At 43.6% G+C, this 27,297-nt stretch overlaps 1 protein-coding gene across 4 annotated transcripts in view; it reads right to left on the bottom strand.

Annotated features, from left to right (window-relative positions):
* Positions 1 to 27,297, bottom strand: part of WDR90 (WD repeat domain 90) — a 105,918-nt gene that overhangs the window by 5,792 nt on the left and 72,829 nt on the right. For 3 of the 4 annotated variants that reach the window (XM_043493410.1, XM_038418928.2, XM_038418930.2), the window contains 23 exons: positions 21,264 to 21,380; positions 20,362 to 20,597; positions 19,501 to 19,640; positions 18,729 to 18,859; positions 17,388 to 17,518; positions 16,594 to 16,755; positions 14,737 to 14,865; positions 13,863 to 13,996; positions 13,706 to 13,746; positions 13,057 to 13,188; positions 12,456 to 12,641; positions 11,278 to 11,378; positions 10,270 to 10,372; positions 9,161 to 9,282; positions 8,570 to 8,729; positions 7,949 to 8,139; positions 6,153 to 6,321; positions 5,624 to 5,735; positions 3,774 to 3,945; positions 2,632 to 2,754; positions 2,193 to 2,373; positions 1,555 to 1,685; positions 238 to 381 (listed from right to left, as the gene is read on the bottom strand). In XM_043493410.1, the coding sequence (XP_043349345.1) occupies positions 238 to 381; positions 1,555 to 1,685; positions 2,193 to 2,373; positions 2,632 to 2,754; positions 3,774 to 3,945; positions 5,624 to 5,735; positions 6,153 to 6,321; positions 7,949 to 8,139; positions 8,570 to 8,729; positions 9,161 to 9,282; positions 10,270 to 10,372; positions 11,278 to 11,378; positions 12,456 to 12,641; positions 13,057 to 13,188; positions 13,706 to 13,746; positions 13,863 to 13,996; positions 14,737 to 14,865; positions 16,594 to 16,755; positions 17,388 to 17,518; positions 18,729 to 18,859; positions 19,501 to 19,640; positions 20,362 to 20,597; positions 21,264 to 21,380 (3,248 nt within the window). The remainder of the gene's footprint in view (positions 1 to 237; positions 382 to 1,554; positions 1,686 to 2,192; positions 2,374 to 2,631; positions 2,755 to 3,773; positions 3,946 to 5,623; positions 5,736 to 6,152; positions 6,322 to 7,948; positions 8,140 to 8,569; positions 8,730 to 9,160; positions 9,283 to 10,269; positions 10,373 to 11,277; positions 11,379 to 12,455; positions 12,642 to 13,056; positions 13,189 to 13,705; positions 13,747 to 13,862; positions 13,997 to 14,736; positions 14,866 to 16,593; positions 16,756 to 17,387; positions 17,519 to 18,728; positions 18,860 to 19,500; positions 19,641 to 20,361; positions 20,598 to 21,263; positions 21,381 to 27,297) is intronic. The other variant, XM_043493409.1, reaches the window with a different exon arrangement.

Genomic DNA, 27,297 nt, shown 5'->3' with positions numbered 1-27,297 from the left:
TCTCAGGAATTATGCAGTGCTGCATTCACATTGAAAATCTAAATCTTAAAGGAAGATTCAAAACCCCACACTGTTCTGTTTATATACAGACACCTTGATTGTTAACGGTTCCTAGGTAAACCTTTCGCAAGCAGAAATAGGTAATAGTGCATGTGTGTTGGAGGGATCTGCTCTACTCCTGGCTTTGGCTGTAATGCTGAATGTACATATTATATAGTCAGTAAGGTTTAATCTTACCTCCGGGCTTGCAGGAGCTGGGAAGCTTAGCCAATCGATGAGCTCACATTTATCCTTCAGCCAGGCAGAGACCCAGACACTGACACGTCGATCTGAACTTGCAGCCAACCAGAGTTCACCACCTTCAACGCCAAAGTCATGGTACTACAGAATATAAAAGCACAGTTATGATTGTACAGACATAAAGCAATAACACAGCAGAGCTTTCAAATAAAACTGAACACTAAGGCCTGGTCTACACGGAGGGGGGAGGGGGGAAATCGATCTAAGATACGCAACTTCAGCTACGAGAATAGCGTAGCTGAAGTCGACGTATCTTAGATCAACTTAGAATCACTTACTTCACGTCCTCACGGCGCGGGATTGACGGCCGCCACTCTCCTGTCGACTCCGCTTCCGCCTCTCGCCCTGGTGGAGTTCTGGAGTCGACAGCAGAGTGATCAGGGATCGATTTATCGCATCTACACTAGACGCGATACATCGATCCCTGATAGATCGAACACTACCCACCAATTCGGTGGGTAGTGTAGCCTTGGCCTAACAGACTGTCACAGGGCAAAAGCTTATCTGCACTAAAATCTTAGAGAGTGGGAGATTAATGACAGATGATTAATGCGCAAGCTTTTCCCATCTGGAGAATATAGTGCTTAAGTCTATTTTATCACAAGTGAAGCAGGCTTGGTGCCTCAGACTGGCACTCGGTAGATGTCTGTACACATCAAAATGACACAGCAGTTTGTGGCATAATTTTCACTAAGCTCAGGGTTGAAGGAACAGGGTTGCTTCAGATTGTTCACTGGCAGAGAGTATGTGGCAAGAGACTGTAGCATCTAACTTCACTGTGCTGGCTCTAGCCAGCGCTGTCATGGTCTCCTTTATATAAAAGTCCCAAATTCCCTCTCCCACTCCATCGGCACAGTTAGTGATGGATACTTCCTGGTCTTGGAGCAGAACTCCAAGTTCTTTGGAGCTTCAAGTGCTACTTTTGATAGCAAGAGAGCAGCAGCAGCTGATTAGACATTTAGCTCCCCTGGGTGGTGGGAAGCTGAGGACCCACCCACTCTGCGTGCATCATACCACTACTGCACCCTATCATACTTGACTTTACTCTGTTGAAGATACTCCTAAACAAACCAAACAGGATTCGGTGGAGGTGGCATAGGCTAGAGAAGGAAATCGTGTAGAGGGACAGTAAACGAAGCAGCTCAGTAATTCATCTGTCCCAGTATCTGCAGCTTTCTATGGCTGTGGAGTAACAGTATAATGGACACCTTGCTCTAGCGTAAGAGTGCTACAGCAGCTGGACTCAGGCCTCACCTGTTTCCTTGTGCACTGGATTACAGTGATGGGGGATCCTTTATGGTCAATGAGCACACGAATGGTCATTCCAGTCCGAGGGCTACTGACAGCCATTAGCCCATCCTTGCCTCCAGACAAGATGATTTCTCCTGCAGATAGGGGAGAGGAGAGAGCTAATCAACCTCCTGCAGATAGAGAAAAGGCAAAAAGAGGAAGCCTACAGGAATGCCTGACTCAAGCTTTCCGAGTGCATGCCGGAGCTGGAACAATCTGGTCCTGGGGGTGAGAGAGGAGAAGTGAAATGAAAGGACACAGGAACATTTACTTCAGTTTAAAACACTGCTTCAGAAAAATAGTTGGCATGAGTTTTGAGCAGAAGCAAGCTTCATTATGTGCCAAGTCCCTGAGCTGTACCATAGCTATTGTACCATGGCATGGTGCCAGATATAAAGCTGGTGAGAACTGGCATAATTTCATTGACTTAAATTCTCCATCTTAGAATCTGGCCCGGGGCCTTGGGAGGGTCACCGTTATTTGGAGTGGCTGGAGGTTAGGGCTGTCTCCTCCAAGCACAGAGAAACGGAGCTGCAAGGCCAAACTATGCTCCTTGAAGCAGCACCAATGGATTGGTTACGAAAAGCAGCATGTGATCTCACCATCTGCAGAGTAGGCAATTGCAGTCAGCGCAACCGAGTGTGGGTGCATTTTCAGTTCCATCTCTGTCCTTGAAATGCTGAACACACGGATGGTGCCATCGCTGTACCCTGCCACAACATGCTGACCCTCAGCCCCACCACGGGAGATGGGGATAGGGCTCCAGGCCAGACACTGGCAGCTCTGCAAAGGAACAAGATTAGAGACATGGGAAGAAAGAGCAGTATGTTCCAAGGAGATGCGTGTAGGTTACTTCTCCACTCCCACACAATGAAGACATGAGAATGCTGCTAATCTACATAGATTTTATACCTAAAGCCTTCAGTTACAAATATTTCTCCCAACTCTAGTTCATTCAGTGAAGACAAAGAGATCTCATCCACAATAGGTAGTGGCTGCTATCAAGACAACATAGGACATTGACACACTCTAAATGATTACCTGATTCAGCACTTGAAACTGTACCACCAGCTCCATGCTGGCCAGAGACCAAACCCTCACACTGCCATCCTCCCCACACGTGGCACAGTGAGACTCATCAGGGCTGAAGGTCACTTCATTCACCTGCAGCAACAAAGGGGACTGACACTCCACAAATGCCAAAGCAAGTTGCACATCTGCCCCTATTCCTTACCCATAGTTTCCCCTGCCCTCATCAAGTTCTCCTCTGGTAGGAGACAGCACAAAAGAAAGGAAAGGAATATTTTTTAAAGGATACTAGGGGATGGTGGTAATTAAAATTAGTGAGGGCTATAATGGAAATTTAGAACCATAATAGCAAAGTTCTGACTTGTTGTTCCATAATGAAGGTCTCAGAAGGGAAGTCTCCATTTCTCATTTCCAATCTAATTATCCTCTCTTCCAGCCCTTTCTAGTGGCACAAATGTAGTGCAATGTAGCATCAAGACTGACACCAGTCAGAGACATTTTCCAGTATTCTGGACAGAAGACCACTTTATCCATTTGATAAGTCTAGCTAATAAGTAACACTGCACTTCTAGAGTGCCTTTCATCCAAGGTCCCAATGTTCTACATAATTTAAGCCCCAATGGTTCTGTGAGATGCCTCAGGATTCCCTCCTTTTATTACAAGAGATAAACACAGAGCAGTTAACTGACTTGACCAAGGCCATACAGGATGTCTGCTTTAGCCACAAGACCATCTTTCTCTCTTGGTGGAGATAATATTACCTAGCTCTTCTATAGCACTTTTCATCCATAGATCTTACAGTGCTTTACAAAGGAGGTGAGTATCATCATCCACATTTTACAGATGGGGAAACTGAGACACAGAAGTGAAAGTGACTTGCTCAACAGGCCAGTGGGAGAGTCTGGAATAGTCTCTCAAGTCACAGTGCAGTGCTCTATTCATTAGGCAACACTGCCTAGATTGCAGTGACAGCTCTTTCACCCAGTGCCCTATCAGTATTAGTCAAGGCTCCAGCAGTGCAATTTCTCCCAGTAGGGCCAACCAGCCATTCTGCAATGTAAGCATCCTCAAAGTGCGTTGCACCTGAGGCTCAGGTGGCACTTGGAACACGTGCTTCCTTACAGCACAGGAACATCCCTTCCAATCCCTCTCACCTTGTTCTTATGTCCGCTGATTAGTCGAATGCTGGTGCTCTCTGCCCAGTTTATGTACCACAGTGTTCCTGCAGTGGTGCCCACAATTCCCATATCCAGAGAGTCATCAAAGGTTGCACCAACTATTGTCCCATCCAGGGTCATCTCGTGTTCCAAAAGGACTGAGCTAGACCTGGGGGAAAGTGGAGTCCAGAGTGGAATATACAAAATAACTAGCTACATCCTCAAGCTGGTAGAAGACAACCATTATCCCACCTTCATGGGAAAACTGTCTGGGAGTGTCGTAAGAACAATATGGTTATCTTTAACTACATAGATACTACAGTGATGGGCTCATTAAAACTGCAGCTAGTGACTACCTTAACCATACAGTGTAACCATCTTTCTGGGGGAAATTAGGAAAGAAGCTCTAAAAGGATTATTTTGATCATCCACTATGCCTCCTTAATTTGATCCAATATATTCCACAGGTAAAAAAAAAAAAAAAAAGTTAGAAAAAGAGAAGAGTTGACATGTACAAAGATACTTATCAAATACTTGTGCTGTAAAAGGCTTAGCTGTCTAAATAGTTTAGTTTAACAAGACAACTAAGGCTGACTTGGCTTTCCAACAAGCCAAAAGCACATGCAAGGGTTCTGAATTGTAGAGCAGACACATTAGCTCAGTATTGCCTTGTTCAACGTAACATGTAAGTGGAAGAGTAAAATAAGCAGCTTTATGTAAGGCTGGGACAAATGACTACATGGCAAAAGACTGACTGAATAGCAGGCTTCCTGTAGTGAGCTGGAGTCATTCTGCAGGAATTACAAGACCTGACAGGAAATCTGGGGAAAGGAATTAGGGGAAGATTTCCTTCTCCTTGGAATTTCAGAGTTAGAGTGGGGCATCAAAAGCTTGGCTCAGCTTAAGGGATACTTTAGCAGTTCACAATGCATTCGAAGACCACACTTAACTTGAACACAATATAGCATATTGCAAGCTGAGCTTGCCTTTAGGATGCTTAGATACCATGGTGGCAGGTGCCTTATAAAAACTTAAGACAAAGACAGAAGTACATCCCAAGGAGACCAGAAGGCTGCTCAGATCAGGATGGCGTATTGCATGCTAAGATCTGTAGTCTCCACAGGCTGAACTCCTGTAGTAAAGATGATGGTGGACCCACATTGTGCTGGGATAGACTTTGCTGAGAAGAAAGGTGAGTCACAGTTGTTAAAGGGGCAGCAAGGGATGCAATTTTCCAAGACAAAATAAGCAAATTCAATTCTCTTTCCTGCTAAAAGAGGTTTTACAAATCACCAAGACAGAGATCAGGTGAGGTAAACCCAAATATTTTTAGTACCAAGAATGTCTACCACTAGTGACATGATCAGTAAGGAGACGGAACATTCTTTAAGCCTGCCCAGGATTATACCTATCTGGACATGCTAAAATACGCCAATGAAGAAAATGCAAATTGTGTCTGGTTCAAAAAATGTGATACTTGGGCTTGTCACAGACATACACAAAGAGAATTGTAGGTGTTCTAAACCCCAACACCTTCGGACAAGGATAAGAAAGGAACAGCCAGAAATGTCCACCTTGAATTCCAAGAGAATCCAGACCCAATGAACCAAGAGTCACAGGAATTTAGAGGAGGAGCTAAGAATTAAAGGACAAGGGAAACAATTGCATAGGCTAGTCAAAAGCCTATCTCTGCCAATGAAAAGATACCACCTACTGTGTTCAGGGAGTACAAGAGGAAGGAGAAGGTATGTCCAGAGAGTGGACTGAATAGCTATGTATCTCAGCACAAACCTCTCTTCAGGTTTGTGCAAACATGAGTTAGACACTGCATACACAAGCCACCTCACCTGGCATCAGAACCTTTCAGCCTCAGCTCCTGCACCGCTGCCACTGACCACAGTCGAATTCTCTTTGTGTTGCTGCCACTGACCAGCCTGTTGCCACAACACAGAAGCACACCTAGGACAACAGAAAGGAAATGCTTAATGCAACATTAATACCCATACTTGTTGATCATTATAAAGGGATTGATAGACTCTACCAACTAAGTTCACTGGTAAATGTTTGGGAGGAGGAGGAGTGGCTATACCATCAGGAGTCTGAACCCAAGGCCTCTGGTTTGCTATCCAGAGTTTTCTAGAATTTGGAGGCTGAACCCAGGCCTCTTAGCAATGCAGAGGAAGTATGCATGCATACTTGCAGCACCTATGGCATGAATCTAGCTCCAATCAATTCTAGCATCTGCCAGTGACTTAGCATTAAGCACTGAGAGACAGCTTGAATCAGGGTCCAGCAGGACCAAGATTCTTCTTTCCTCTCAAGTCTCGTGGAATTTAAGACGCAATCCCATCAGAAGCCAGCAGCATCTGTACTTACCAATCTCACCCTCATCAGCCTCCCAAGTCATGAAACAGCGATTGGTCTGTGTGTCCCACACACAGATCTGTCCTGTGTTGGTCCCACTATAAAGAAGGTAGTTGGTGCTGTAGCAGACAGATGTCAGTTCCACCAGTCCTACCATATCAGGGATGGCAGCTTTGTGAACCTGCCACATAACAAAAAGCAGCAGGGTCAGAGAGATCATGATAGTTTATTTTTAAAAACCACCCCCCAAATTAAGTTAATTCACCCAATACTTTAGCATTAACTGAAAACTAGTCACCACCAGTAGGCGTTGCATCACTGAGGCTATGTGTACACTACCATGGTAAGCTGACCTAAGTTATGCAACTCCAGCTACGTGAAAAACGTAGCTGGAGTCGACATAGCTTAGGTCAACCTACTGCGGTGTCTACACTCTGCTGGATCGACAGGAGGCACTCTCCTGTCGACTTACCTTACTCTTCTCATTCCGGATGGAGTACAGGGGTCAACGGGAGAGTGCTCTGCCATCGCTAAAGCGGGTCTTCACTAGACCCGTTAAATCGACCCCCGGTGCATCAATCACCAGAGCCTTGATCCCTTGGTAGTGTAGACATAGCCTAAGAGAAACCAATCGCCCCCACCCACTGGCACAGACTAGAAATGGCAGAGCCTTTCATATCAAGTACTGTGTGGGCTTTAAAAGAAGACAAGGCAAAGTCTGACAAATAGAAAGGAGACGTTCAGATGTTCAATCTGCAAACACCTAGAAGATAATAGGGTGGTAAGTAACAGTCAGCATGGATTTGTCAAGAACAAATCATGTCAAACCAACCTAATAGCTTTCTTTGACAGGGTAACAAGCCTTGTGAATGGGGGGAAACAGAAGATGTGATATATTTTGACTTTAGTAAGGCTTTTCATACTGTCTTGCATGACCCTCTCATAAATAAACTAGGGAAATACAAACCTAGATGGAGCTATTATAAGGTGGGGCATAACGGCTGGAAAACCATTCCCAGAGAGTAATTATCAGTGGTTCACAGTCAAAATTGAGGTCCTGCAGGGATCAGTTCTGGGTCCAGTTCTCTTCAATATCTTCATCAATGATTTAGATAATGGCATAGAGAGTACACTTATAAAGTTTGCAAACGATACCAAGCTGGAAAAGGTTGCAAGTGCTTTGGAGGATAAGATTAAAATTCAAAATGATCTGGACAAACTGGAGAAATGGTCTGAAGTAAATAGGATCAAATTCAATAAGGATAAATGTAAAGTACTCCATTTAGGAAGGAACAACCAGTGGTACGCATACAAAATGGGAAATGACTACCTAGGAAGGAGTACTGTGGAAAGGGATCTGGGGGTTGTAGTGGATCACAACCTAAATATGAGTCAACAGCATAACACTGTTGCAAAAAAATCAAACATAATTCTTGGATTTATTAGCAGGAGTGTTGTAAGCAAGACACTACAAGTAATTCTTCCGCTCTACTCCGTGCTAATTAGGCCTCAACTGGAGTATTGTGTCCTGTTCTGGGGATAAGACAAGAAGCAATGGGCTTAAACTGCAGCAAGAGAGTTTTAGGTTGGACATTGGGAAAAACTTCCCGTCAGGGTGGTTAAGCACTGGAACAAATAGCCTAGGGAGGCTGTGGAATCTCCATCAGTGGAGATTTTTAAGAGCAGGTTGGACAAACACCTGTCAGGGATGGTCTAGATAATACTTAGTCCTGCCTTGAGTGCAGGGAACTGGACTAGATGACTTCTCAAGGTCTCTTCCAGTCCTACACTTCTATGATTCTATGTACCTTGAGGCTGATGTCAGCTCCCCGCTGCTCAATTAGCCAGAAAGCCACTGCTCCCCTGCCTACACAGGCAAGTTCACCATCAAAAAGAGGGTTAAAGGCCACCTCGTGAACTGGTTCTAAGAAATGGGTGGACGACGTTAGGTCATAAGTATGGGTGTTCCACAGGGCGAGGGTCCGGTCACTGTAGTCCCCTATATATGACATGAAAGACAGTAAGAACTTTAGGATATCACTTTAATTTCATACACTTCTTGTACATTTCCATATTAAATTAATCAGAATTCCCCCCCCAGTTTAACATAGACACAACTTAAACTTTAACTCTCTTTGCTTAAACATGTACTACCAGCTTCCCTTATGTGAAGTCCTATACCAACCTAGTGATCTTACACAGAAGAGACACCACAAATGATCCTCTCACATCGTGTGCGCATTCTGTAGACATTCAGTGACCCAGGTGACCATGTAACAGCAACTTGACATCCTAACTCTATGCCCCAAGTGACCTCATTACACCTAAATACCCTGTGGATACCATACCCTCAGTGATCTATTTATACCAGCTGGCTGTCCTGGAGACATCCTACACAAGCTCTTAGCTTACAGGTTCAGATGACTAACCTAGTGTAACAAGGAGCCTATCGTCATGAGAGTATGCCATGGCCTGTACTTGGGTCTCATGATGGAAAATAACTTTTTGGCAAGTCCCATCCTGTACGTTCCAGATCCGGATCTGACAGCGTGAGTCTCCATTCCCCTGGCCAGAGGCAGAGGCGAGAACCTGGCAAAACAATAATACATCACCATTGGGAACTCAATAAAAAATGATATGGGTGTTCTAGGAGAGTCAACAAGTCCTATGTATTAAACCAGAAGTGAACTCATACAGATGGTAAGAGGAAAGCTCTGCAGATTCACAAGGATGGAGGCACCTGATGAAAAAACACAGCACAAGAGAAGAGTGAAAGATTCATGGCCACATACACGCAGCATTAAATGCCAGAGCTAGTTGCAGATGTGGCCTGAGGATTAGCACATGCATGCTGTAACTCCAAAAACCAGAATCTCTATGCAGTGGACTAGAGAAGCAGCTCAGGCAGAAGAGGAAACAGATGCACACACGAGTTCATTCAGCAAAGTCCATCCAGTCAAGGGCAAATAGTACATATAGCCAAACCAAAGCTTCTCCAGGAGGACAGGAGACATTCATACCTGGGCATCATGGCTGAGTGCTAAAGTAGAGATCTCTTCAGGGTGGCCAATCCAATGCTGCTGCGATCCTGAGTGCAGGTCTTCAACCACAATCACGCAGCCACAGGTATAGGCAAAAAAACCTAGGTGCAGTGTGAAGAAGACAGATATGACATCAGGAGAGGTCTGCACGGAGGCCTTGTGTACAGGCCCATACACTGCTGCATCTAACCTACACACCATAATTACAGAAGTGAAACTAACTCTTCTGTCTAGAGTGCTTTAGAGTCAACTGCCTTTTCATTACAGGCCATAGGGTGTCCTTCCAATCAGGGAATGGGCAGAGGTAGAAATCTCTGTTCCTCCCACTTTGATAAAGAAAAGCTCTTCTGCATCTTCAGCGCTGACACAAATAGGTGGGAGGGCCTATAAAACAACAAGAAAAGGAGTACTTGTGGCACCTTAGAGACTAACAAATTTATTAGAGCATAAGCTTTCGATCCGATGAAGTGAGCTGTAGCTCACGAAAGCTTATGCTCTAATAAATTTGTTAGTCTCTAAGGTGCCACAAGTACTCCTTTTCTTTTTGCGAATACAGACTAACACGGCTGCTACTCTGAAACCTATAAAACAACAAGCTCTCTTCCCTGCCACCATGTGAGATGAACAACTAAAAGCTGGAAATTACTTTGCTAATAGGATTCTCCGACATGCCTGTATTGCTGATGTATCGCTCCAACATAAAAAGGGTCCCTTATGATACAAAGTAAACTCACTGCAGCAGAGTGAAGCTCTCATGTGGATGGCAAGACTATTTAACTCAGTAGTTCTCAAACTTTTGTACTGGTGACCCCTTTCACATAGCAAGCCTCTGAGTGTGACCCCCTTATACATTAAAAACACTTAATATATTTAACATTATAAATGCAGGAGGCAAAGCGGGGTTTGGAGTGGAGGCTGACAGCTCGCGATCCCCCATGTAATAACCTTGCGACCCCCTGAGGGGTCCCAACCTCCAGTTTGAGAACCCCTGATTTAACTCGTCTAACTGTGCAATGTTTGCACCATTACAGAAGTATTGGGATACACACACACACACACACTTCCCTGAAGACTAAGCCCTAGAGTACCTGTGTCTGGGTTCCAGACCATATTCCCCCTTCCATTCCCATTGTAGCCAATGACTGCCTTTAATTTCAGGCCCTCATTACCAGCTGGAGGATACAAGACACTCTGAAAGGAAAACAGACACTGGTTCAAGACCACTTTTCTCAGGATAATCCATGTCGGTTCAATTCTAAATAATCACACAGGAACTACCGCGCACACACATAAAATATTTAACAGTCAAACACATGCCCACCCATTTCTGTAGTTATACATACAAAAAGTGAAACCCACACTAGCCAAACTAGACATATATGCTCTTCCAGATACATATATATATACACCAGCATCCTGTAACAGATTGGCAGTGTTTCCCCAAAACACCCCACCTGGTGAGTAGGTGCTAGTGCTGCTGGGAAAGGGTTAAATGGATTCTGCTGACTCACTGACAGGGATGCTTATTTACCCCACTTGGAGATAAGGGAGGTGGGAGTAGCTCTCTGCAGAACAGGGGATTTAGAGTGTGAGTGAGCAGTCCTGAGGGAGGAAGTCTAGGAGCTGCAAAACCAGGAAAGAAGGATTGAGCTGAAATTTATGTTCTCATTGATTTGTTTGCTAATAAAGCTGAATCCCAGGAAGGGGTAAGTTTGTACTTTCTCCACAGTGTGAATTGTGTTGGTACAGCAGACTGGAAAAGGCATCTGCTCTCAAATACGTGCCTACAGACTCTCTGAAGCACTCTAAGTACTTCTCTTGCACTCTCAATATCTTTTGAACAAAAAATATACAGATTTGCACAGAAAAATAAGTGACCCAAAACCACTTATGGAAAGATCATAGTCAATTCATCTGTGGTCATAACGGAAAGTGAGACTAATGCTAAGGGTTTCTAAAACATGGGAGTGCATTTCACAAAATCCTTTGCATTGCCTGAGGTATAAAAAGGAAGCTACATTAGAAAAGAACCAAACCAAAATCAACCTTTCCTGTTCTTTATCTGGCCAGACTCTTAGCACTGCAGCAATTCTTACCTTGGGGAGCACAGATGCTTTGAAGCGAGGAGTAAAGTGCCTGTAGGAATCTGGGCGGATATAGTGCTGGGATTCAGGACCCTTGGTCTCCTTTCTAGGTTCTAGCACAAAACATAAAATAAGCCTAACTTTGCTCATGGTAATGGTGCATCTTGAACAACTAGGCCAGTTAATGTTCTGATTTATTAGCCTGCTGGATGTTGAGGAGGTGTGTACACATGGACACACACTCAGGCTGGATTCTCCACTGTCCTGCACCTTGTGCAGTCATTTATACCAGTACAAAGGGGGTGTAAAATGACCCAATCAGAATATAACATTCACACCCACTCTGCCCAGATGCAAATGGCTGCACCAGGTGCAGGGTCATATACATATTTTCCGACACAATCTCCTCTCTGGTTGGAAAATGCCAGCATACCAGGTGTAAAGAGAGACTATAATTCAATAATCTATTTCTGTCATTTTGTCAAGGTTGACAGATACTCCACAAAGTCAAAGTACTACCACACTGTGCACTATGGGTCTCAGTACCTGAGGAGACAAACCAAGTAAATAGAAAGCCACGACTTTATAGTGAGACAAGCCTTACTTTTAAACAGAAGCTCTCTGACAGATCTTGCCTGAGGCTTTGTGCACTGGCAGCTTCATGCCTCTGGCAGCTAGCCATGAGGTGCTGCAGCATTGAGGTTGTATTTCTATTAACAGACAAGTTGAGAGCCTTAACAGAAAGCACAACTTCAAAGCACAGACAGGTTACATGGTGGAAAGGACTCCTGTGTGCTTAGAAGCAGCAGCAGCAGAGATGGAGATGGACCAGGGAGGGAGACAGAGAAACAACAAATGGTCACAGACACCAAAACAAATTTCCCTTATTCTATTCCTTTTGGCAAATGATATCCAAAAGGAGGAAAATATCACCTGGGAACTCTAGGAACGCATACTGCATTTGATCTTGTGGGTTAAATCACATCCCTCCCAGAAACCCATGGCAGGCCATTAGTATTTTTACAGACACCATACAGAATGCAACATACACATTCCACTTTTGTCTATATTTTCATGGATTTTCCCTCATTTATTTTATTACTAGAAGCACACTGCCTTGCAGGTGAATGCTCTATTTGTTTCCCAAAGGAGCAAAGCTCTTCAGAGGCCCAGAACACCCCTTGATTTACCATTTCCTGAGTGACTGGGAGACCTCGAACACTCCTGACTCACTTTGGGCCTCACAACAAGAGTCTCCTCATTCTCGACTGGTTCCTCCATGACAAGGGCTGAGTGGTCTTTGTTTCCATCTGCAGCCTCTCTGCTGCTGCCTTTCAGACCTGCTTCCTCCCCTTCATCTGACTCAGAGAAAATATCTGCAGAGGAACATTGGTAGAAATGAGGGGAGAGTTATTCTGTGCTTCTCAGGGTTTATTTCGTGGCTGGCCCTTCAATTACAGAGAGGTTACAAAACAAAGCAGGATTTTCCTGTTGCCTGTGGGGAGAATCTGGGCATTCACCAAAGGTCAGAGATCAGAGATATTCACAGCACCCCTGGAAATGTTTGGCCAGCAGTTCAGTAGATGGAACCAGGGAGCAAGGGAAAAAGTGGCACCAAGAATTACTAGACAGTACTAGGCTGGGAAGGGAAGGTGCAGAGCTGCTCATCTCAAACTACAGGAAGAAGTGGAGGTGGATGGAAGAGGTGCCAGGGCAGCTGCTGAATTTCAGAGGGAGTTTTCCCAAATGAAACTTTAATTCCCCTTCTCTGCAGGTGATTCGTCTTCTCACCATCACGTCCTGCTTGGTGGATAGAACTGATGTCCAGACATGGTGGTGAGGCTAGAGATGGTAGAGGCGCTGACTGGCGGGGTATCTCATTGGCACTGGATATAAAATCCTTTAGCTTCTCAGAGTTAGTTTCTGTGAACAGAAAAGAAGACTGGGTAATTCCCTCTGATGTCCTCTGAAGACAGGCTGAGGCAATGGCAATACAGTACCAATATGCTCAGCTCTCCAGCTTCCTCATACCCAGATGAAGTCATTTACAGATGCCTTATCCTTTGTCCTCAGGAGGAGAGAAAAGGGAGACAGGGAGAGGTGAGAAGCAAGAGAAACTAAGGTAACAGAGCAGAGGAGGAAGAAGAGTAAGAGACAGAAGAGATGAGGAAGAAATTTATCAGCTAGCCCATGGCTGACACACTTTGCCCTTGCCCTCCCCAGCAATGGTCTCTGTGACAAAGGGAAACACTAATCAGTTGGAGATTTCAAACTGCAGATTAATCCCTAGCACTAACAGGAAATTAGCTCTTAGCGCCCTGGTATCCTTGGCCAAAGATTAAAATCCCATTTATAACCAATTCAAGGCTCTCCTGTGTCCTGAAAACAGATTTGGAAAAATGTGTCTGAATGCGCAACAAAATGAAAGAGGCAAACTCACCAGCTCTCAGAGGCACAAGGGACTCAACATAGGGATGAATGCTGGAAAGGTAATGAGACAAGAATTACAACAATGGGGGTGAGAACAGGAGAGAGGGGGAACAATGGAAAGCATTCCCAAGCCAATGAGATTTGATGAAGGATTGTAGTGCTCTTACTCAGCCTTGGGTGACTCCGCTCTGGACACAGCTAGGAAGTCCCAAAGGAAGATGGCATCTCCAATGCTGATAACATGCTGTTGGTCAGGGGTGAAGGCTACCTGTCGCACTGGCTCTGAGTGGCCAATATATACCTGGGAGAAAGTAAGAGTGGAGAGGCATGTCTTGTACTTCCAATGCTCAACTGCTACACCTTTGCATGTTCTCAGGACCATTCATGGTTCCCCTCAGCACAGAAAAGGTGGTAAAGAGCCTTCCCAGAAAAGGCTCTTTAGTATTTTTCTATATAGTTATAGTACCATATTGGATATACAGTACAGGGGAATTCTGTTCACAACTACCTAACAGAGGTTCTTTTATGTATCTCCTGAGGGTGCACACACCAGGCCTGCACTGCTGAGTTCTGGGGTCATTCTTTAATGAGGTTGCAATGGTCTGGAGGAATGAACATGGGATTGGAAACTGGAAGAACCTGAGTCCTCATCCTGACTCTGCCCAACTCCCGTGTGACCTTGAACAAGCCACTTCACTGCTCTCTATTGTTTCATCTGTAAAAGGTGTAACGCCTAACTATCTATGTCCTGGATAGTGGTGTGATTAGGATTACTTAATGATGGTAAAGTGCTATAGAAATACTAAGTATTATTACTAAGTGAAATGAGTTTGGTGTTCTCCATCCATGCCCCATTGGACAAAACTATCAAAGTTATGATGGGGAACCATGGATCAGTACTGGACAAATCAAAGTTGAGGGCCATTGGCAAATTCACGTGGAGGAGGTTAGCTGCACTATTGCTTTCTGTTCAGAACAGCAAAGTGGCATTCATAGTGGAAAAATGTAAGGTGCCACTGATTTTTCCCTTGTGTCCAGTACCTGAAAGTTGATGTCGAACCTCATCTGATAGTCCCACACTTTGACAACCCTGTCACCGGCTGTCAGCAGGTACCTGGCATCCTCGCTCAGTGCCAATGAAGAACAGGACAGCTTGTGCACACGAGACACCTGTGAATAAGACAAGACATCATCATGGCTAGCTGAAGTGGCTGTTTCCAGCTTGATCAGAGAGAGAAACAGAAGGACAGATTGTCTAAAGTGTCCAATTGGAAATGGGAGGAAAAGGGGTTTATGCAAGGGAATACTTTTGCCCTCTTCTGATAAAAAAAGTTTCAAACAGTAGGAGAGAGGGGGCAAAGATGCCCAGCTGTTCCAAACATGGAAGGTCTGTGATTGATTCCAATTCTACATCACTCTGTAACTATGCATAGACTGCAAAGTTTGTAAGACACACTGAATCTGGATAAACATGGTACTCTTCAGCCGGGTGACAGGAGTGTGAGGGAGCAAAGCAGGAGAGAATAGATTTAACCTCATCTGGGGAATAACCATATTAGCTACGTACATCAGGTGACTCAGTTTTTCTTAGAAGCCTGTGACTGCCAGGACTTCATCACGGAGTCCCATGTCCACATGTGTTCACTGTCAAGAGGTGTGGAAGCTGAGGGGTGTTATATAGAGAAGATCTGGATGACCTTGTAAACTGGAGTAATAGTAATAGGATGAAATTTAATAGTGAAAAGTGCAAGGTCATGCATTTAGGGATTAATAAGAATTTCTATTATAAACTGGGGACACATTACTTGGAAGTAACAGAGGAGGAGAAGGACCTCAGAGTATTAGTAGATCACAGGATGACTATGAGCCGCCAATGTGATATGGCTGTGAAAAAAGCTAATGTGGTCTTGGGATGCATCAGGTGAGGTATTTCCAGTTGAGATAAGGAGGTGTTAGTACCATTATACAAGGCACTGGTGAGACCTCATCTGGAATATTGTGTGCAGTTCTGGTCTCCCATGTTTAAGAAGGATGAATTCAAACTGGAACAGGTAAAGAGAAGGGCTACTAGGATGATCGGAGGAATGGAAAACCTGTCTTATGAAAGAAGACTCAAGGAGCTTGGCTTGTTTAGCCTAACTAAAAGAAGGCCGAGGAGAGATATGATTGCTATCTATAAATATATCTGATGAATAAATACCATGGAGGGAGAAGAATTATTTAAGCTCAGTGTGGACACAAGAAAAACGGATATAAACTCGCCATCAGGAAGTTTAGACTTGAAATTAGACGAAGGTTTATAACTATCAGAGGAGTGAAGTTCTAGAACAGCCTTCCAAGGGAAGCAGTGGGGGGCAAAAGGCATATCTGGCTTTAAGACAAAGCTTGATAAGTTTATGGAGGAGATAATATGATGGGATAGCCTAATTTTTGCAATTAATTGATCTTTGACTATTAGCGGTAGATATGGCCTGTGATGGGATGTTAGGTGGGGTGGGATCAGTTACTGCAAAGAATTCTTTCCTTGGTGTCTGGCTGGTGAGTCTTGCCCACACGCTCAGGGTTTAGCTGAACGCCATATTTGGGGTCGGGAAGGAATTTTCCCCCAGGGCAGATTGGCAGAGGCCCTGGGGGTTTTTCGCCTACCTCTGCAGCATGGGGCACAGGTCACTTGCTGGAGGATTCTCTGCACCTTGAAGTCTTTAAACCACAATTTGAGGACTTCAATACCTCAGACATAAGTTAGGGGTTTGTTACTGGAGTTGGGGGGTGATATTCTGTGGCCTGTGTTGTGCAGGAGGTCAGATTAGATGATCATAATGGTCCCTTCTGACCTTAAAGTCTATGATTCTATGATATCCCAGATACCACAGAACATTTGCTTCACAAATTCCTTACCTCTCGGACCAAGCGCCCAGTTTTGGCATCAAGAACAAGGACCTTGTTGGAGGAAGTGGACACCAGGAGGTGGCCAACAGGCATGGGAGCGAAGCAGATTCTCAGAGCAGAGTCCAAGTTGGTGCTGTCCAAGTCCAGAATGCTGACGTCTATCCTTAGTAGCTGTGAAACAAGATGCTATTGAACACCAGCTTCCTGAAGTGAACAGTTCCACATGAAATCATCCAGATGGCAGGGAATCCTAAGGAACTTCTACACAACCTGAGGATATTTTTAGACCATTTTCCCCACTGCTTTATTGTCTGAGGCTGCCAGAGGAGGTGGAAAATGTACCTCACTCTCTTTCCCCTTTAATCTTCTCAAGCTACCTGATTAAGTGGTGGCTCTGGGCAGGCACTGTAAGAGTGCATTACTCAAGAAGACATTTCCTCAAAAAGGTACAGATGCTGTAAGATTCCCTATTGCTTTTCAGCAACTTCACCTCTAGCTCCATAAGGGCTGCATGTGATTGTGGAAGGAAGACAGCCTGATTTGGTGTTTCCATCCCACAACAGCATCAAAGAGGAGGAAATCAAAACCACATCCCAAGGACCGTCAAGTGTTTTCAACATAGCGAAGGACACGTAAAGGGGCTATGTCAGATCCTATTTGGTGAAGTCTATGGAGTTCTCTAACCATCTGGGAAGAAATCTCTTCTCCTTTTCCGGCAAAGCATTCTGCAGTGTGTGATGCCAGGAATGCCCTCCCTCCCACTCTATTCTCCCTTTAGATCAAGGCAACTTCCTTCCAGTTACCTCATCTAGAGAATGGGCGTCCATAACAGTCACAGTGTACTTAGAGGGGCCCACAAAGGTGAGGAGACGTCCATCCCCGCTAATGGCCAAAGCGTTGGGACCATGCTCAGCATCTTGGGACACCACATTGCCTGGATATGACAAAACACAGAGTAAATGAGATAAATGGGAAGGAGAGAAAGCCTAAAGGGAGAATGACTTATTATATACTGCGGCTGAGATAAAATTCATGCTATTAAGGTTTTAGGGGGTGCTCCTCTCTCTGAATCAGCGCTGAACCAGTACCCCAGCATGGTGCTAAGGATCAATCTGTGCTGTGGAAGGTGCCAGACTTGAACAGATATTATACACACATTAAAGACAGATCTGAATCAGAACATTCACACCAAGATCTGGAACAGCCCCAAATGTGGGGAGGCCTGGAAATGGGGTTGCAATTTGAGCAAATGGATTATATTTGAGGCACACAGTACCATAGTGCAACATCAGTGGAGGAAGTTGGATTTTATTGTAGGTTTTTGTTTTTTTATTTTTTAGCATAGGCAGGGGATTGTGACAAGCAGTTACTGCACATGGATCTCAGCGAGGGTTTAAACAGCTTAAATCCATAAAGAGATAAATGGCTGCAAAAAATTGCAGTACAGTGAAGTAATTTTTAGTTAGTAGATAAACTCAAAGAACGTCTTTTATCATAAAAATCAAGATGACAGCTCTACATTTAGCCTATTGCTGAAAAAGGCCAGTCTAGATTTAAGACCATGTGTTATTTCTGGGCGTGGGCAGGAAAAAAAGGGAGGCAGTATGGCTTCAGATCAGAGTCAAGGAGCTGTGGGTGCTATCCCCAGTTCTCACACTGGCATGTTGTGTGACCCTGGACAAGTCCCATTCTCTCTCTGTGCCTCTGCTTCCCCTCCCACCCTTTCTCTGTCTTGCCAGTTTAGACTGGAGGTTCTTTGGGGCAGAGGCCATCTCTCACTGTTTGTATGGTGCCTAAGAGAATGGTGCCCCCTACCTCAGTTGAGGCCTCTATGTGCTACTGTAATTCTACTATCACTCTTTTTTTAAAAAATAAGTGTGCATTAAATCTGAAAGAGGATATACATGCAATCTGAGCCCATCTGCAACGTTAAAATACATCAATCCAGTTACAAACCTTTGGAAACCAGAGTTACAATGGAAGTGTTAACAGACCCTCAGTGAGAGCAGTGTTAACGGGCATGAGAGAAATACAACTAATTTGTCTCAAAAGGATCATAGGATGCCCTCTGAAAATTACTTCATGGAATTTTGAGCCTTTTAGCCCTGGAGACAATACCAGAAAGAGGGATGCAGAACTCTTACCCAGAACTCTGAGGACGTGACTCTTCTGGGCTGCACAGTTATAAAGAGCCAGAGTCCCATGGGAGCAGGAACTGAACATCAAATTGCCATCTGGGGAGAAGGTCAGACCAGTGACTGCACCACGGTGCTGCCTACATAATACAGAAAACACAGGAGACAGTGGTGCAAAAAAACAGAGCGGACTGATGTGAAACGCAGCGAGGGGTCCCTGGATCAGGAAGGAGATCAGAAACAGTGTCAGGGACAGTGAGAAGCCCATCCTATTTTTCCCTATTGTAGTATAGGACGGTTAGTTGTTTTTATTCCCAAGGGTGCTGGGGGAGACTAATCAACAAGTGCAGTGCTCTTGCTGCCAACAGCTTCCAGGATGGCATATACACACACTGACATGCACTTTTGATCATCTTCCACTCCCCAACAAAAATGTTCTCAAGTGCGTCCTGTCTGGTTGACCCCCAACACACTTGATCTGCCTCCCCTATTCTTGTCCACCTCCCTCCACGATGGAGAGTCCCAGTCAGGCCTGACTCTTAAAACTAACCCAAAACCACACACCCCACAGCTATGACTCCACTAGGCTTTTCCTCTCTGAAAACCAGCTCATTGTAACTCACTTGATGAGAGGCTAAGTTCTCTTCCATTATGGCCCAACACTAATGTTAGCTCCTGATATTTCACTCATGAGGACAGACATCTTACTTACACCACTGCCATGACTCCCATCATTTAGATTTGTACATGTGAACATACAATATCCATTTGTCAAACGTACTTGTGTTCCATTAGTAGATCAGAGGCAGCCAGGCTGAAGGTTCTCACCACTCCACTGCTGAACCCACATGCAAAGATCTGTTGTGCAGGATGAAAGGCCACAGTACATGGCATCTCATCACAGGCAGTGAAGTCATATAGCTGTGGGAAAGGGACACACAGAAGCACCACTTGGGGATATGCAAAACCTGGCAGCAGTATGTGAGATAACCCCATATCCCAGTTCCCTGTCACAAGCCGATCATTACAGTGAAGCTGTGTAACCCCTTGGGGCCTGATCCAAAGCTCAGTGAAATCAATAGGAGTCTTTCTATGGACTTAAAAGGGCTTTTGGGCTGCAGAGCGATAAAACTGCGTTGTAGACCTTCGGGCTTGGGCTGGAGCCCAGGCACGGGGACCTTCCCCCTTTGCTGGGTCTCAGAGCCTGGGCTCCAGTCTGAACCTGAACATTTACACTGCAATTTTACAGTCCCACAGCCTGAGCCTAGGTCAGCTGACATGGGCCAGCCGTGAGTGTTTTACTGCAGTGTACACATACCCACAGAGACCTCATCATTATGGCCTAACATTAACCTACAATATTTAGTAGATGGAAGAAAAGCAAGTGGTATTTTAAATATTTGACTTTTGGAGCTAAAGCCAAACTAAACAGAAAAATCTTGAACTTCATGCAGTAGTTCTGGAGGGATCTGTTGTTTGAGGTAGATTTAAGTGATTTTAAAGTGAGATATGTTGCTAGCACCAGCTGCAGTCAGTTGGAATAAACATAGACTGTGCAGACTTCCTTTTACAGCTCTGCCAGCAAAGCTGAGTTTTGACTTCTGCTACCTCTATCTTCATTAAGAAAGTGAGCTTACACTACCTGCTGCATGGACACAAGGTCCCAGATCCGGATGGTGTTATCCTGGGACACCGTAGCCATCTGCTTCCGGAGCCCATCCACAGAGAATGCCAGAACAGAGTCAGTGTGAGAGCGCATGAGGGTATTGTAGCCCCGGGACTGTATATCCAGGTAACCCAGGTTCCCAGTGGAGGTGGTGCACAGAACTTTGAGACTATCTGGACTGATACTGACAGAACTCACTGGACCTTCATGCTCTGGGGAAACAGATGTACCAGTTGATAAATTATTCCAGGACCCAAAAAAGTGGTAATCTAGACCATAGCTAAGTGACCACCCTTTTATTTCTGCACTTTCATTTCTATGTCCTGTACTTTCCTGAGTGCTTTGAGACTAACTGTTCTCAGGTTTTAGTCTAGCCACATAATCAAGGCAGTGACATTTCTAAAAAGTCTTTATTTTTCAGTATCACTGCATTACATTCCAGGATGGATGAAGAACTCCTGTGCTTCTCCCATAGATTTTCATTGGACAGATATGCAATAAGCATTAAGGACTAATGTTTACCTTACTCAGAAGACTCCTGTCTTCCTCTAGAATTCCAGAAAAACAAGGACCACTCTTAGAGATAAAACCCAAGATTCATTCTGTACAGACTTGTCTAACTTTTCACTGCAGGAGGTGGCAGTTACTCCACACCAGGGTCTAGCCCACTGAGAGAGCACCACAAGCGAAGCCTAAAAATTAATTTCTGTTGCTCTTCACAAGAACTCAGGTTTGGAAATGGATCAGAAGAGCAGTGTAGTGGAACCCTAGGCTGCATTCCCTTTTTGCTCCAGGAAAGCTTTGGCCCTATAGGGCTAGGTTGATATGAATGCAGAACTGAGTGAGGAATGAGTGAGAGAGATCCAAGGTCTACTCACCAGCCTCCAAGAAGACTGCCGAGAAATCCAGAGGCCACAGCCGCACGTAGCCATCCTCTGAGGCTGTGGCACAGAAGGTAGAAGAGACGCTAATACTGTTTATAGCAATCCCAGGGCCTGAAAGGACAAACATTACCCAATTGGCACAATGTAAGGAACAAAAAATTACCAGACTGGATCAGACCAATGATCCATCTAGTCCAATGCTGAGCAATTCAGAGGAAGGTGCAAGAAACCCTGCAGTAGCAGTTATGGGATAAGTTGTCCCCAGGGAAAATAAGAACATCCGTACTGGATCAGACCAAAGGTCCAACTTGCCCAGTATTCTGTCTTCCGACTGTGGCCAATGCCAGGTACCCCAGAGCGAATGAACAGAACAGGCAATCACCAAGTGACCCATCCCCTGCTGTTCACTCCCAGCCTCTAGCAAAGAGAGGCTAGGGACACTATCCCTGCCCATCTTGGCTAATAGCCATTGATGGACCTATCCTCCATGAATTTATCTAGTCCTTTTTTGAATACCTCCTTCTACCCTCCAATTGCTAGATGACAGATCATGCCCCAAATCAGAAGGGTTTTTATTACAACCAGAACTCTTGTTCATATTTAATATTAGTATAATAATTGTGGGTATCCTTAAAAGCAGCAAAGAGTCCTGTGGCACCTTATAGACTAACAGACGTATTGGAGCATTAGCTTTCGTAGGTGAATAGCCACTTCGTCAGATGCGTGTAGTGGAAAATTATGCTCCAATATGTCTGTTAGTCTATAAGGTGCCACAGGATTCTGCCGCTTTTACAGATCCAGACTAACACGGCTACCCTTCTGATATGGGTATCCTTGTTATCCATAGAAATGACCAATCACTTTTCAAAGACTGCCATGCTCTTGACCTTAACAATACATCGTGGCAATGAGAGTCACAGGCTAATGGTGTGAAAAAGTGTTTCCTTTATCTTTTCAAATTGGTTCATCTATGGAGAGAGAAACAAGAGAGAGTAAAGAGAAAGAGGAGAGAGGTAAAGGGGGTGGGAATGTAGCAAAGGAGACTGTGTGCGTTAAGAAATGGCTAAGACATTTAATGCTTACGACTATATCAATGAAGTCTAGTCTAATCAAAAGCACTGGGAGCCAGAAACTCTGACCCTAATACAACTTGTGACCATGGTCAAGTCTTAAATTCTACACCTCAGTTTCCCCATATATAAAATGAGAATGATATTTACCCTCCTCAAAAATGGTTGGGAAGCTTAATAAATATACATTATATTAAAGCATTATAAATGAAAATGGCAGAGATCATGGTGGTGGTGGGGTCTATTACAGATCACCAAATCAGAAAAAGAAGGTGTATGAGGCATTTCTAGGACAAACAACAGAAATATCTAAATCACAAGACCCCTGGTATTAATGTGGGACTTTAACTACCCAGACATCTGTTGGAAAAGTAATACATCAAAACACAATTTCCTATGAGTTCATGGAATGTATTGGGGACAACTTCTTGTTTCAGAAAGTGGAGGAAGTAACCAGAGAGACAGCCATTTTAGACCTATTCTGACCAAAGAAGGAGGAATGATTGCAAATCAGAAGGCCGAATGCAATTTGGATGAAAGTGATCATGAAATGATAGCTTTCATTACTCTAAGTACAGGAAGGAGCGAGAGCAGCAGGATAAGGATAATGATGTGACGTTGCACTCCATATATTTTATGGAAATATGCCTATGAGTGTAAATATAATGTAACTGGAATATGCTTTATGCAAAAGGTCTCTTGTAAGGTATCATTACAAAGCTTATAATCTACTGTGTGTGTTCAACCTATTTGTATGAATGTATCATTCTTGTACCTGAAGCTAGGAATATGAAGTATTACTAGTCCCATTGTACTTATGCAAAGTGTGGGCCATTAATGGTGGCTTGGAATCTTGATGACTCCCACTGACTAAGACAATTGGTTGTGAATTCCTATGTTTACTTGCAAACCTTTCTGTGTAGGCGTGGGCCAGCCAGGGAAGAATGAAGGCTGGGGTCTCACGGGACATGTGACCATGTCACATGATACTGGAATTCATCTTAAACCTGGTGTTTTTCCATTTAGAAGGAGGGGTAGGGAGCAAGAGAGACAAAAAATTCCCACCTTGGGCCAAAGCTATAAAAGGGGGTGGAACAAAACAAAGGGCGCTGCCAGTCAAGAGAAATCCCCTAGTTACCACCTGAGCTGGAACTAACAAAGACTGTATCAGGGGAAAGGATTGGGCCCAGACTAGGAAGGACTCTAGTCTGTGAAAAAAGCTTATTGGAATATCTCTGAGAGTGAGATTTACCTGTATTCAGCTTCTTAATGTATTAGGCTTAGACTTGCTGTTTTGTTTTATTTTACTCGGTAACTTACTTTGTTCTGTCTACTATTACTTGAAACCACTTAAATCCTACTTTTTATACTTAATAAAATCACTTTTGTTTATTAATGAACCCAGTGTGAGTAATACCTGGGAAGCAAACAGGTGTGCATCTCTCTCTATCAGTGTTATAGAGGGTGGACAATTTAAGAGTTTACCCTGTATAAGCTTTATATAGAGTAAAACGGATTTATTTGGGGTTTGGATCCCATTGAGAACTAGGTGTCTGGGTGCTGGAGATAGGTAACCTGTTGAGTGGTTTTCAGTTAAAGCCTGCAGCTTTGGGGGTGTGGTTCAGACCTGGATCTATGTTGCAGCAGGCTAACATGTCTGGCTCAACAAGGCAGGGTTCTGGAATCCCAAGCTGGCAGGGAAAACGGGCTCAGGGATAATTTCAGCACATCAGGTGACAGTCCCAAGGGGGGTCTCTGTGACCGAACCCATCACAAATGGACTTCAAAAAAGTGGACTTTAACAGACTCAGAGAATTGGTAGGTAAGGTTCCATGGGAAGAAAATCTAAGGGACAAAGGAGTTCACAAGTGCTGGCAGTTTCTCAAGGAGACAGTATTAAAGGCACAACCACAAAGTATCCCAAACTGAAGTAAAGATAGGAACAATAGTAGGAGGTCAATCTGGCTGCATCAGGGGCTATTTAATAAACTAAAAATTAAAAAGGAATCCTACAAAAAGTGGAAACATGAGTACAAAAGAACAGCACTAGCATGTAGGGACTAAACAGAAAGGCTAAGGCACAAATTGAGTTACACTTAGCAAGGGACATAAAAGGAAAAAAGAAGAGGTTCTATAAATACGTTAGGAGCAAGAGAAAGATGAAGGAAAGTGCAGGTCCTTTGCTTAGCGGGGAAGGAGAACTAATAATTGATGACAAGAAGTAGGCTGAGGTGTTTACTGCCTATTTTGCTTCAGTCTTTACTGCTGAATTGGAATAAATTTGCAAACTGGATACAATTAACTTAGGCTTGAATAGAGACTGGGAGTGGATGGGTCATTACACAAAGTAAACTATTTCCCCATGTTTATTCCTCCCCTCCATCCCCCATTGTTCCTCAGACATTCTTGTCAACTGCTGGAAATGGTCCACCTTGATTATCACTACAAAAGGTTTTTTCCCCCCCACTCTCCTGCTGGTAATAGCTCACCTTACCTGATCACTCTTGTTACAGTGTGTATGGTAACACCCATTGTTTCATGTTCTCTATGTATATAAATCTCCCCACTGTATTTTCCACTGAATGCATCCGATGAAGTGAGCTGTAGCTCATGAAAGCTTATGCTCAAATAAATTTGTTAGTCTCTAAGGTGCCACAAGTATTCCTTTTCTTTTTGCGAATACAGACTAACATGGCTGCTACTCTGAAACCTAAAAAGGTTAATGATTACCAGATACTCGACATGATTAAAATTAACAAGGGGGAAAGAATGCAAACCAAAATAGGGAAAAAACAGGTTAAGGAACATTTAGCTAAGTTAGGTGTACTCAAGTTGGCAGAGCCTGACGAAATACCTAGGCCGGGTATTAAAGGAATTAGTTGAAGCAATCTCAGAACCATTATCAAGTCTCTTCAAACAATCCTGGAGGATGGATGAGGTCCCAGAAGACTGGGAAAGGAACAATGAGTACTTATCTTTAAAAAGGGGAACAAAGTCAAAGAGGACCTCGGGAATTATATACCAGTCAATCTAACTTTGATACATGGAAAGATACTGGAACAAATTATAAAACAATCAATTTATAAGCACCTACAGCATAATAGTGTTATGGAATAACAACATGGATTTGTCAAGAACAAATCATTCTAAATCAACCTAATTTCCTTCTTTGACAAGGTTACTATCCTAGTAAATGGAGTGGAAACAATAGATGTGATATATCTTTATTTTCTTAAGGCTTTTGACACAGTCCTACATGACATTCTCTTAAGCAAACTAGGCAAATGTGGTCTAGATGAAATTATTATAAAGGTGGGTGCACAGCTGGTTGAAAGACTGTACTCAGAGTAGGTATCAATTGTTCACTGTCAAACTGGGCAGGTGTATCTAGTGAGATCCTCAAGGGGCCAGTCCTGGGTCAGGTATTGTTCAATATTTTCATTAACAGCTTGGATAACAGAGTGGAGAGTATGCTTATAACATATGCGGATGACAACAAGCTGGGAGGCATATGGAGGGTCAGGATTAGAATTCAAAATGACCTTGACAAATTAGAGAATTGGTCTGAAATCAACAAGATGAAAGGCCATAAAGACAAGTGGGAAGGGAAAATCAAATGCATTAATACAAATTGGGGAATAACTGGCTAGGTGGTAGTACTGCTGAAAAGGATCTGGAGACTATAGTGAATCACAAACTGAATTTGAGTCAACAATGTGATGTTACAAAAGAGTCAAATATCATTCTTAGATATATTAACAGGATATTAGCCTTTTTTGCAACTGCATCACAGGAGTGTCGTATGTAAGACATGGTAGGTAACTGTCCTGCTCTACTTGGGACTGATGAGGCCTTATTTCAAGTACTTTATCCAATTCTGGACGCCACACTTTAGGAAAGATGTGGATAAACTGAAGAGAGCCCAGAGGACAGCAACAAAAATGATAAAAGGTTTAGAAAACCTCAACAGTGAGGAAAGGTTAAAAAACCTGGGCATATTTAGTTTTGAGAAAAGAAGACTGAGGGGGGACCTGGTAACAGTCTTTAAATAAGTTCAGGGCTGTTATAAAGAGTATGGTGATCAATTGTCCTCTATGTCCACTGAAGAAGAGAATGGGTTTAATCTGCAGCAAGGGAGATTTAGGTTAGACATTAGGAAAAACTTTCTAACTATAAGGGTAATTAAGTTGTGGATAAAGCTTCCAAGGGAGGTTGTGGAATTACCATTTTTGGAGGATTTTAAGACCAGGCTAGATAAACACCTGTAAGGGATGGCCTAGATTTACTTGGTCCTGCCTCAGTGCAAGGGGCTGGACTTGATGACCTCTGGAAGTCCCTTCTGGCCCTACATGTCTATAATTCTATAAAATAAAGCAATATGTGCTGTCTTACAATACAAGTAGCAGTAGCACTTGAAAACAAATTCTAACTAATGTCATATCAGCAATACAAGACTTGCTGAAAATCATAATATTTTGACTTCTGTAGCATTAAAGAATTCTAAATACTGTTGAGATCTTTCTCACCAAAGAAAGAACAGGCCAGGTGTTTCATTTTGTATGTTTAGTTTTTTACATGCTACTGGGCACAGAATTCCTATTGGCTGATTAAAACATTGCTTTATGTTACTAAAAAGGGTGTTTATTCTAAACATTCATCAATCAAAACACGAAAATTCTTCTTAAAATGGTACTTAGCCATTTTATTTGGTAGGAAGTTTTTTTTTGGTAGGAAGTTTGTCACCACTTATCTGATCGAAAGCAGTCATCTGTGTTAGGCAAAGCATTGCTTTATTTTCAAAGAATTTGCTTTATTTATTTCAACTTCAATCCCTCTAATAGATTTTACCTTAATTATTTAATGAGGCCGCTCCACTCTTATTGTCTTCACAAGCAAAACTTTTCCCTCACAGCTGAATTTATTTACACTCATTGTTTTTAATTCAGTCCCTAGGGATA

This window comes from Dermochelys coriacea, chromosome 10 (genome assembly GCF_009764565.3).
Source record: "Dermochelys coriacea isolate rDerCor1 chromosome 10, rDerCor1.pri.v4, whole genome shotgun sequence".
NCBI lineage: Eukaryota > Metazoa > Chordata > Testudines > Dermochelyidae > Dermochelys > Dermochelys coriacea.
The sequence above is the reverse complement of the archived record's forward strand: the minus strand, read 5'-3'. Positions and strand labels throughout refer to the sequence as shown.